General features: G+C 41.5%; 1 protein-coding gene across 1 annotated transcript in view; it reads right to left on the bottom strand.

The window, feature by feature from the left end:
- The window catches only part of TFCP2 (transcription factor CP2), a 62,258-nt gene that overhangs the window by 18,949 nt on the left and 31,071 nt on the right, over window positions 1-12,238 (bottom strand). The window contains exons 4-10 of the mRNA XM_020784537.3: window positions 12,038-12,143; window positions 11,212-11,318; window positions 8,126-8,278; window positions 4,539-4,649; window positions 3,210-3,298; window positions 2,349-2,397; window positions 1,417-1,510 (exon numbers count right to left, since the gene is read on the bottom strand). Coding sequence (XP_020640196.1) covers window positions 1,417-1,510; window positions 2,349-2,397; window positions 3,210-3,298; window positions 4,539-4,649; window positions 8,126-8,278; window positions 11,212-11,318; window positions 12,038-12,143 — 709 coding nt within the window. The remainder of the gene's footprint in view (window positions 1-1,416; window positions 1,511-2,348; window positions 2,398-3,209; window positions 3,299-4,538; window positions 4,650-8,125; window positions 8,279-11,211; window positions 11,319-12,037; window positions 12,144-12,238) is intronic.

Genomic DNA, 12,238 nt, shown 5'->3' with positions numbered 1-12,238 from the left:
CATCTGAAGGACCTACGGGTTCCCCTAATCCTTCCCTAAGGGAAGAGGTCTGCACACCTGTACGTCACGGTCTGTGACACATCCCCTAAATGAAAAAGACAAGCAGCTAACTTAAGAATACTCCCTATGGCTGCTATTAAGGAATTCCCAAATTATTGCATTTTGAAGGGGATGGGGTGCATGGCTTCCTTAAATATGGTGACAATTAGGAGATGGGGACTGTGAGTTTCATCCTCCCCTTCAGAGGGACAGATGCAGCACATCCATTGTCAACGTCATTCTCATGTCTTTGTGTCAAGCAGAATGTCAAGCCAATGATGGGATGATTGACAGATCTAGCAATTAGGGATGTACACAATGAAATTGTTTTGCATCTTTTCCAGTTCCTTTTTAAAAGGTGCTTCTTTCCTTTTCATGTTTTACATGGGCTGGCCCTTTTGTTTAACAGACAGACTGGCTCTTTTGAGTTATTTCATTCTGGGATTTCCCCATTTGTATTTCCTGGTGCTAGTCCAAATTAAGTTCTATAGAATCTTCAAAAGAGTAGAGAAACAAGGCAACAGTAACACAGTCTACTCCAAAAGCATGCCACTGTACACAAGAAAGAAAAATCATCATTAGATCTAGAGGGCAGTAGTTTTTATTATCACATTTACACAGTCCAGTGGCACAGTTACAAACATACCACCCAAAAAGCCCCAGCAAAATATATACCTTTCACTGAAAAAATACACAGTAAATTAGCCAAAAAGCAATTACTGTATAAGAAAATAATCAAACACTCCTACCACACACAGAATAGCAAATTAAAAACAAAAACCACACAACCTTCTCCCAAAATCCAAGAAAAACAAGTAAAGAGCCCAATCAAAAATCCTCCACAAACCAAAACTATTAGAATATCCCATCCACAAGAATGACTGAAGCAAAAGAGCCCTCTTCCTCACCAACCAACCAATTCAGGCAATTCCACAGATACAAAATTCCCACTCTATCCCTGTCGTTCTGATTGGTTGCTTATAGCAGCCTTTATGATGCTATTGGAAGAAAACGTTTCATGGCCAATTTGACAAAGGGTGAAAGAAAGGTTAGATGAAAGAGGGAAACACAAAATAACACAAAACTTCTGTGTACTCCTGTTTTAGTGGGAGTCATTCAAGCTTTAGAGGCCCTGTTTGGGGAATCAATGAAAGAAAACAAAAATGAAAAAAAAGAGCCTCTTCTGTTCTGTTTTTTTTTCCCATTTGTGTAAATATTAAAGGCCCATCCCAACTAGAAACACTTGGCAACCTACATCCAGTTTTTTAGGAAGTGGGAGAAAGAAGACAGACTGACAGATTACAAGGAGGTGGAAGGAATCCAAATGCTAGAGTTTCTGTCTGATGCAGGATAGGAGAAAGAGATTTCTGTTACTACCTGAGAAGTTTGTGAAAAGCCGTGAAAATGTGGAAAAGCGATTCCGGTGCAGCCACTGCTGAGCTTCCTGAGGTGTGGACGTTGGCAGGAGATTCTATGATTGAAAGAAACTGAGTTGCTACCTTATAAGAATACAATCTACATACAAAACTAAATAGATATTGGATTTTGTGCTTCCAAAAGGTAGGAAAGCAGCTGAAATGAGTTCCTCCAAAATGCACATATATAATGTAAATGTTCTATAGCACTTGGGAGAGCCCTAAACCCAAAAACTCTTTGACTACATCTTATGCTCCATCTTAAGCTGTGGTCAATGTAGGCTGGATGCTTTTTAACACCAAGTCAAGCCTTTTCCCTCATTCCACATAACAGTCAACTTAATGGAGGGTCCTGGAGGACTGAAAGGTTTGCTCACTATTTTGTGATATTCTAGTTGGTCCTAATGTCAAGACTCCACATTTTATATGAAAAATACTGTTAAAATGCTGTAGGAAAGATCCGTAGAACAAGAAGGAGAACGTACTTCACTAGTGAAACAATGGTTTCTTCTCATCCTCTTAAGAGACATGGAGCATTTAAGCAAAATAATTTGATAATCAGATGAACTTAGATATGATTGACATGGTTATCTTATCTCACACTATGATTAACCCTTCAAGGGATAAATGTCAGCTGCATTGAACCCCTACATATTCAAACTACCAAGGAGAATTATAATACTTTAGTGCACTGAGGACTCTGAGTGTCATACATTTGACCTTGACACTAATAAATGTGGATTTTGGAAGGTCACAAGTGCATATCAATTTTAAACTTCTGCAACTAGAGCAGGCCAGTCAGGGCAAAGTTCATTTTGGTGAGCAAGCTCAGAGAAAATCCAGCATCTGAAGCTAGGATGAAATGGGTGATGGAACACTAAATAAAAGACTTACATCTGCAATTGGAGCGGGAGGTTCTGGCTGGTGATTTGGAGACCCGTTTCTAGTTGTAAGACAAAGAAACAAGAAACAGCATCTGAGATGTCTTCCTTTCTACTCGCCATGCAGTTTGTTGTGGTCTAGACCAGGGGTCCCCAACCCCCGGTCCATGTCCCAGCAAAGGTCCACGGCCTAGGCAGGACCGGCCTACGGACACAGATCTCCTGCCCCTGTGAGAGTGCATGTGTGTGAGCATGCCACGCCCCCTGCTGGCGCACCATGCCCCTGCAAGCGTGCCATGCCCCCCTAAACCAGTCAGCATTTGGGAAAAGGTTAGGAACCACTGGTCTAGACGGCCATGGCTCACTGCTCTGGGACAGGCAAGAAGATCCTAAGGTCCCTCCTTCCTCCCTGCTGCTCTTGAACATCCATTTCTCACACTGGCCTTAATGGTGGCAAAGGCTTAGATGAGCATGAAATTAATAATGAACAACAAATAAGATAGAAGCCATGCTATAACCTTGCTGGCTTTTGTTTTTCACAATTGGAAGGTTCTTTGTAGGCTATATACTTTAAGCCCCTTGTTCAGTGGATAAGCAAAGGTGACGTGTATTCAGGAAGAAGAAAGGGACCAAATACCCCCAGGGGATGGCTAAGGTTATGTTATGTCTTTCCACCAAAGATGGAGAACTGAAGAAATAATGGCAAGTTCTCCTTGTTTCTGTTTATGACTGGGAGGCAGATTTCTTAAAACTGACAGCAATTGTGCTCCAAGACTTTGCCTTTTGGCAGAATAGCCATGCAAGTATAAAGCAGAGGTAGGTTTAGGGAGGAAAACTAACAAAAGCCAAAGAAACTCCTGCAGCCCAGACTTACCCTTCGCTGATAGAGAAACTGCTGTGAGAACTGCTAAAGCCTGGGGATGGTACATTATTAACGTATGTGATCTCGGGCCACGGAGAGCACTGAAAGTGAAATAGTCAGTTGTGAAATATTCAGAACACACCACAGGGTTTCCACGCCTCAAAGCTGCTTCTCCAATGCAAGGAAAAAAACACATTCCTGGGTATTTTTCATGCAAGCACAGATCTGGTGTTTCAGTGATCATCGGCTTCCATGTTCATGGAAAATATTTGAGAGCATGTAGAAGGAAATGTCACATGGAAATGGATCAGTGCCAGAATATGACTGAAGTACATTTTAAAGCAATGAGCAAACATGGATCTGTGTAGCTGAACTGCTCTTGTGCAACAAATTGAGTTAAGTCTCCACCCCTTTCACTTCTTTACTACTCTATCTCACAGGAAACAAAGTCAGTACACCTATTTTCTTTGGGGCAAATTATCCATGTTTCCTTAAAACATCACTGTCTGCTCTCTGTGTACTCACAGAATGCATGCAAGCCCTGACTAAAGCTGCTGTTTTGTAACTTTACAGGAAACAAGGTTTATTCAAAAAATTAGCTTAGCATCAAAGGCCAGTGCTTAATCTTCCATTTCAGTCAACAGGGAGGGATTTTTTTAAAGCTACCCCAAATGAATGGTGCTTTTGTTTTTAAAAAGATGGCACAAAGAGCCATGGCATTTAGGAGAATCTTTGGTGTTAAGAGTCACATGCCAGTTGAGATACTTAAAAGAAAGATAAAAGGATAGATTTTTCCCCCTTAACACTTTCAGTTCATCTTTATGAATGCAGTATGGATTCTAACTGGATAATGACTCAGAACAGATTTCCTTTCTCTATGTGGGGCTTCACCTACTTCTCAAGTTTTGCATCGTTGGCATTGATGAGAACATGTTTTTTGCACACAAAGGATTAATGGACGAGGAGTGTGTCACAGGCGTAGGTTAAGACTGCATGCACAGATGGCTAGCAACTTTGTTCCAAGTGAGACTCTCTTCATGCTTTTTCCTTGTGGATTGCTTAAAATATACCCTCTATGCTTGCCTATACAAGGACTAAGTTGTGCCTCTGTATTTTTTCTGCTTGAGGCCACCTCAGAAACTGGTGTTTTGCCTAAGGCAAGATATCTCTTGCACAATTCTAATTAATCTTACTTTTTAATTGCACAAGCAGAAACTCAGCTTGGTTCCTACTGGAAGGCTGTTGGCCCATTACCTCCAGCCAAGATCCCAGTCTCACTTTTTAAACATATTTTTTGTTCAAAAATGTGTTGTGGATACCTTGGGACACATATTGTCTCACCTCTGTAAGGATTGTAGTCTCATATGAAGGTTGATACTTTTCTTTCTCATGAGGCGTTCGCTTCTCCATTTTCTCCCTGTCTGTCTTTTGCTTCCGGTCAGCTCCTTTGGGCTGGAAACCAGACATTTTAGTTAAAGAGTAAAGAGTACAAAGTAAAGGAATGGAGTAAATGGAAGCACCAGGCAAAAGTAATTCTGAGTTGATTAAAGGCAGTGCCAGACTTATTGAGGCTATGCTATGAAAATTGGCAAGATTAAGCAGGGAGTCGAGAAGCCTCTGAGGTTATACCATAGATCTGCCACAGGCTAACTTTCAGATGCTTCATCTGAAGCACAGGAGAAAATAATGGGTAAAGCTCCCCTAGGCTGATTCAAAACATCTGTTTCCTTCCCATGTCTGCCAAAGCTAATAACATTAGGGAAGAAAGGGTGCCATCAACCAAAGCATCCAGAGGTGTAACTTTTTCCAGCAATGATTCTGGATCCCTGGATTCAGACAAACTGGCCTTTTCCATACAGGCAACCTTTGGGCAAGTCCTTGACTCAAGTAAACCATCAGACCCTACCAGCCTTTCACAGATGAAGAAAGTTGTTCTCTTTGTGAGGCCTCTGTGGTCTTTGGTGAGATTGTTGTGCATACCTTCATTACACTGCTGTTGTTACACTTTACTGAAAAATTAATTTTAGTCACTTTTTATGCCTCAGGGCAGCCATTCTCTCTCTCTCTCTCTCTCTCTCTCTTTTGTGGCCATGGTGATAAACACAATATGAAAGAAATACAGGCTGAATCAAGACTGTATAAATTTTGTAATGAACATTATAAAGTGATTCAGATAGGCGGGATATAAATTAAATAAACAAATAAACAAATAAAGTGGTCAGTGAAGAATTGTTTCCAGTCTGTGGCCCCCTTCAAATGTTCCAGGGTCCTCCTTGTGGCTGCCTTAGGGAAGCTGTAAGTTCTCTTTTTATAAATCCTTGATGGGTGAAAGAGAAATAAGTCTTGTGCTAATGAAAAGGTACCACAAGTATAACTAAGAGTAAGATGTTCTATGTATTCTGCAGTAATTATGTTATGTTTAAAGAGAGAGAAAAGAAGTATTTCTGAAAGGTTCTAGTTAGAGACTTCTAGCCAGTCTAGTGCCCTAAGGGGACCAGCAAACTGAGAGTGACATTCACTTTCCTTTATAGGGGTTTAAAAGGTTATACTGGAAATTAATGCAAACATGAAAAACCTGTTCTGCTGCCGTTTTACAATTTGCACCTTCATGCTGAAGCCCTGCAGATTTTTATCTAGGCAAGCGCTATGGAATCTATTCCAGTGCCTATAAGCAGGAGTGCTCTCCTTGGACAGCAATTACACACAAAAGCCTAGCTTTCCTACATCCTAGAAGTCATTTATATTGGTCTTGGGGATTCTAGGCCAAACTAGATGAAACAGCAGCTAACTGATTTCTTTAAAACCCCAAGTAACTGCCTGGCCACCACATGAACAGAATGCTGGACTAGATCGGCATTTGGGTTTAATCCAACAGAACTTTTTCTCATGTTCTCAATGCCTGGGGTGGTGAGCAGAATGGAGGCTATAAAGGCATAAGTGATAGGGGATGGGTTCATTTTCCTTCACATAGGCATACCATTTGTTCTTTTAAAAAAAAGAGAGAGCCTGTTTTCTGTCCAACTGGCTCAGACTAGATGAAAAGAAAATGAGTCTGTTGTGGTTTCATGTAACACAGAACACAAGTCATGTTCTGAACTGAATCAAGACCATCATCTCTCACACTTTCACAATTTCTCACAAAATGAAGATTGTCAAGGAAGTAATCCCATACTGTACAAATCATCGTGCACATCCATCAGCTGCATTTGCACAAAACAATAAATCAGAATTGCTGAAAATCCTGACTTATTATTCACAAATCACATGGAAATGCATAGCACCTGATCACTCTTGTTTTACTCCTTCTAAGTGCAGGAATGACTTGATAAGCCAAGGGACACACCAGCAAACAAAACAAGCCAGGTATCAGAAACCAATCACAAACCCTGGCTCAGATGTTGGCTTGGTAGGGAACGATGAATCAGACATCCTAGTTCAGATGCACAACTAAGATTTTGCCTCCAGCGATGTTCCTGTCTTGTTCAGCCACTCCCTCTTGGATCCTCTTACTGGTACATGTCAGTGGTAAGCCATGATTCTTAGCTATTCTAGCTTATTATATAAGAACGAGGTCACTGTCCGTTATCTCAGAGCTTGTGTAGCCCAGATCTACCTACTGAAAGAGGAGTTAAGAAATGATTGGGGAAAGAAATATCTTGTGTTGAAATGATTCAGTACGATTTTCTGCAGGTTGGCTTACCTCATCCGCAAGGCCAAAACTTTTTCATTTAATAAGCAATTAACGGAGGAGGGGTTGGCGATATGGGTGTGAAGGAACTTTCCACTGTCATGGACAAATCACTACCTGGTGGGGTTGAGACCCACTGTAACAGAGCCGCCACAGTGGTGGGCAACCTGTTAAGATGGATGCTCCAGAGGCTGATGGATCCAAATAATTTAGTGACAGAACCTGAGGAGTTTCCTGTCACCTCAGCAGGCGATCATGTTGAATACCTGGTTGTCTTCTGGAAGAGGCAAGCATGCAAGGCAACAGACACCACTGCTCCTAAGTGCCCCCTCCCACAGAGTGGAGCCAAACTAGCCTTCTGGTTTACAATGGAACTGTGCATGATAAAATGAGTGGGATGGAGATTAGAGATGATGGGCACCATCCAGGCTTTGGTGGTGGCCTGGTGTGCTTTGGCAGGGTTAAAATTAGTGTGCCAGCTGCAACTATTCCTGGAGATTTAAAATAATCGAAGGAGACCTTTCTGTTGGCCACCCTCATAAATGCTTTGGAAAGGATGAGAAAGGGCCTTCTCTGTTGCTGCTACCAGCGATGAAACTCCCTCCCACGAGAGGCCAGGCTGGCCTATTCTTTGCTGTCCTTCCATAAACAGTCAAAAACTCTTATCTTCAGGCTTTTCCTCAGTACCTAGTTACCAGAGATAGGTTACTTGTCTTAAAAACAGGACTATGTTGTCGTACTTGTTTATTTTTTGATTGGGTTTAAACTGTTTTTATCCCCTAGTTTTTTAACTGATATCTGTTTAATTATTTTTTAAACACTGTAATCATTTATTGTTCATCATTTTAAAAACCTTGAAAGGTAGGGTATGCATATTTTAAAGTAATAATGTCCCAGACAGATACCACAAACTCATTGACATTAGAACTCAGTCTTTGCTGAGACAGCAAAGTTTCACACGCCATATAGAACAGTGCAATGGATAGCTTTAAGGTGTGCAATTGTCCCTAACAATATGCATATGGAGATAACAGGTGAGGTATCTTGTTTTCTGTTTCTGGAAATATTTTGCTAACCTCTCTGTAAATCCTTTTTATGAATCAAGTTTTTCTGAATAAGTCACCTGCACTACCCAGTACTGTTTTACCATGGATGTGAACTGCTAACAGTTAAGTCTTAATACTAGGCACCTTGGGCACAGGCCCACATGGTAGGAAACGAAAGGGCAGCACAGCTATACCTTGAAGACTTTGATCTGACAGCTGGCAGAATGCAAGTGTTCTGTGTATTCCCCATTCTCATTCTCCTTAAAAGTGTCAATCTGGACTCGGAACGGCACGCCCTTCTCTCCACCATGCTTCCTCATAGTGAACTCTGTGCTGATGCAGTGCACCTGTAAAAGAGATGTCCAAGAAGATATGGCAGACAGCCTAAACGTTTTAAAACATTTAAAAAATTGTATTTAACATGACAAACCATGAACCATGAATTTAATGGCTGTGAGCCAACAAACCATGAATCGGTTTATTGGGGGGGGGTATTGTTGTTTTTGACAGCCTCAGGATGTCTTCAAAAAAGTTGAGCCCCCACCCCCGCAACCTGCCCCACTGCCCCTGTCGCCTCCCTACCTTGGCTGGTCACACCCACTGTTTCCCTTACAGCAGACTGCTCTTGGTTAAGATGGTGGCAGAGGCCATGGCGGCACAGCCCACAGCAGTGGCCAAGGTAGGGAAGGGGAAGGGGGACAGGCTGTGCGGGGGGGGGCTATCTGCCTATGGACCCACCAACCAGCTGTTTGCTGGGCCCATGGGCAGAGTGGGAAGGCCCATAGGCAGAGAGGGGAAGCTTACAGGCAGAGAGGGGAAGCTATAGGCAGAGAGGGGAAGCTAGCCAAAAAACCCGAAAGAGCAAGAAGACGACTCTATGGATTTGAGTCTCGGAACAACAGAAAATAGGCAGAAAACTGGAAACCGTGAAACCAAATGCTAACCATTATTAAACCTGAAGAGGGAAGACAGCAAGAACAGCAGCCAGGTTCGAGTGGCGGGTGCAGGTCAGACAGCAGATTTTTTATTTATTTATTTATTTATTTTTTTGCCTTTATCATGATTCAGAGACTAGGAAATGTTACACTAAGTCCCTGGAGTTGAAAGGGGCGTGTTTAGGGTCCAAGGAAAACAAGCTGGATTACTGGGCTCTTTTCTTTACTTAGCTAAACCTAATACTTTTAAAAGTAATCATTCTGGTAAGTACAACTTAAAGCGTCAGTAAGGAAAAGCTAAGACCTAGCCCAGCAAAACAGCTAAAATGAACACAAAATATTTAGACTAAATTTCTGTTCCCAGATCATTAACAGACTTTGCAGCTGACCTTCATCAATTAATAGTTTTGGCACCATATGTATAACAATGATCTATTTCAACAAGCTCCAGAGCTCAAGGAGATCATAAACAGGAGGCATAGTTCCCTGACTCCTCTAAACATATAAGTGATTGATCAGAAATCCCCAGAAGTAATCCTCACACCTTCATTCTAATTCTAGACATAACCTCTCCCCTTCTGAAGTGATCTGCCCCCATCCACTGCCAACATTTGTCTTGCCCCATCATATACAGACTGGACTGAGTTCAAGTCAGGATTATTGGAACTTTCCTCCTCATCCCCTCAAACGTTCTGCAATATTCTCTCAGTGCCAAAATAAATGGCATGCATTTCCTCAGAACTTCCGCATGGTCTTATCAGGGGCAATTCACATGGCTCTTTCAGTTCAAGGATTCTCAAAGTTCATTATAGAGAGCCTCCCGTGCAGAATGACAGCCTGTTGGGCCAACGTAAGTAAAAGAGAAAACCTGACTGCCTTTTACTGGTGCTGAGAGAACGAAACCTCAGATGCCCAAGCACTGAGGTCTTCCCCACCCCTGCTGCCTGGACTAACACTTAGCAAGAATTTAAAAACACAATGCAAACTTGAAACTCATCTGAAAGCTAAACATTCAAAATGAATTCATTGTGACTGTCCAGGAGACAAGCCGTTCAGACGCAAAGAAGGAGAGGAAGACTACAAAGACCTAATTCCTTTCCACCCTCCAACTTCCTTGACACATTTGGCTGCAAAAACCATTCACAACCAGGTTTACAATATGGGCAATTCTATAACATTGCCAGATGCACACTGTAAATAAAATGATCCAACATTTCAGACACTTTCTAGGCATAATTTTTTTCTTGTAAACACAAAAAATAAAAAAAACTGAAATGTTACTGTCCCAGTCTCTCTCCAAAAAAACCCCTTAAAATTTATTTATTTATTTTTAAAAATCTGCCATTAGCTTCTTCCACCAAAAGTATAACATACTGAGACAAAGAAATGTCATTTTCTGGCACATCATGAAGCAGAAGTGACATGTTTATTAAGATGCTTTCAATTGACAAAAACATAAAACTTCTTTCATAGGAGAAGAAATCTAGAGTTCATGCAGATTGAAAAAAAATCCCAAGAACCACAATGCAAGAAGCATACAGTACGTCTAATGTTATTTTATTTAATCTGATTGCAATTTAGTCTTATTTAATCTTACATTCTCTGACACTGGGAAATCGGGTGAAACACACTTTCCAGTGCATATTTCTGCACACACTACTTTGAACATAAGGCATTCTTATCCCTGCAACACAACAGGATTCTCACTGAGGTTAGAGAATAAACACCCCACCACTCACACAGTGCAAGTTTCTTAGGCTAGGGCATAAAAATTAAGGAAGCACCTAACTATAAAACATAAGATTGCTCCTTCATTGCTCTGACATATGGACGTGAAGTCTTGCAGTGTTACATGGCAATTGGATCTGAAACCAGAATGTTAATCAAGGTACAAGGGGAGGCATTGTGAAGAGATCACACCTGCCATACTAGCATCTTTCTGAGCTAGCGAACTCAGACTCTGAGCGCTAATGCTTTAGGCTGACAATCAGCTGCACTTCATTTTCTGCATGTGTTACCAGTGCTAACAGAATAGACATGTACTCTGTCTTAGACAGTTATGAGGTTAACAGGAGCAAAGCACATAAAATAAAGCTCAAAGTTGTCTTATTTGCTATACAGCATAGATAGGGAGCCTCCAGCTCATGGGATAAATGTGCCCCCCCAAGGGTCTTCCCTCAGCCAGTAAGAATTCCAGCCAGCCTTGCCACCTCCCCTGTCCTTGGCCATGCTCTGTGCCCTCATTCACTGCTGGAATTCATCCCCCATATTCAGATAGTTTCCACACTCTTGTTAAAAAGCTTAGCACAGAGAACAGAAGAATACTTCCATGTGTTCTTGGTTACCTGAATAAATACGGATGTTCTCTTTGAAGGATCCCAAAGAAATTCCACAGTGTTTAGTTGCGTTGGGTTTGCCCTGGGATCAATGATACCCACGGACATTGGAATATCTGCAGAAGACAAAAGTTGCACATACTTTAGAACAAGGCTAGGCAAGGGACAAGAAGCCTACTGGAATGCTAGGGGCCTACTATATCAACTAACATGAGAACTTGAAGAACTGGATAGTTCAGAGTATGTTTTATGATACATGCACCTTGTTGAAGCTGAGATCAGGGTCTGGTCAGACCAACTAGGAAGCCCATGTAAGCTATCTTGAGTTCCATGATGGAAAGTAGGATATAAATTATTGCTAAGAATCTAGGAAACTGAAGCAATTCAGAAGCATAGGAATATAAAGCCAGAAGCAACTAAAAATCCTTCTTGTCTCCTAAATCTGCCCAAAGTTAGGACATATAGCCAATATCTCCCACTATAGAGCAAGCCTTACTGTCTGGGTGGCAACAAATCCTAAACAAACTATAGATCTCTTCCAAAAGGAAGTTTACACAGCAAACAACTCAAGATGCTCTGTGCAAGCGAAAAAACATGCAGTCACAGGGAAAGACAGCCTGGGGTGAGGAATGAAAATGCTATTCTGGTTTGTGGAAGACAATTCCTCCTCTACCACTCCTATACAGCAAGAAATCAAATTTCAAGCAGGGACTAAAACCATTCCAAGAGTGATTTATTATCTTAAAAATTCCACGTCTCTAGTGGAAATAGCCCCCGAAGCCCTTCCAGGTGTATTTTACTAAGGTTGCAATGTTAAATTTCAGAAGCTACTCACCAATATCCAGGATTCTGTCTCCTGGCCTGTTCCACCTCCAGCCTTCCAGCTGTTGATGTTCAGTATACTGAAGCCGTCGATCATGAAACACCACTCGGAATATACTCTAGGCAACAGTAAGAGTTTCTCCTTGATTACACTGTATATTGTGGAACTCAGTTCTTTCAGATGAAATCAAATTAATCAGGAGAGGAAAGTAAG

Source organism: Pogona vitticeps, chromosome 2 (assembly GCF_051106095.1).
Source record: "Pogona vitticeps strain Pit_001003342236 chromosome 2, PviZW2.1, whole genome shotgun sequence".
Lineage (NCBI taxonomy): Eukaryota > Metazoa > Chordata > Lepidosauria > Squamata > Agamidae > Pogona > Pogona vitticeps.
Note: the sequence above shows the minus strand (reverse complement) of the source record. Positions and strands in the feature narration are given on the sequence as shown.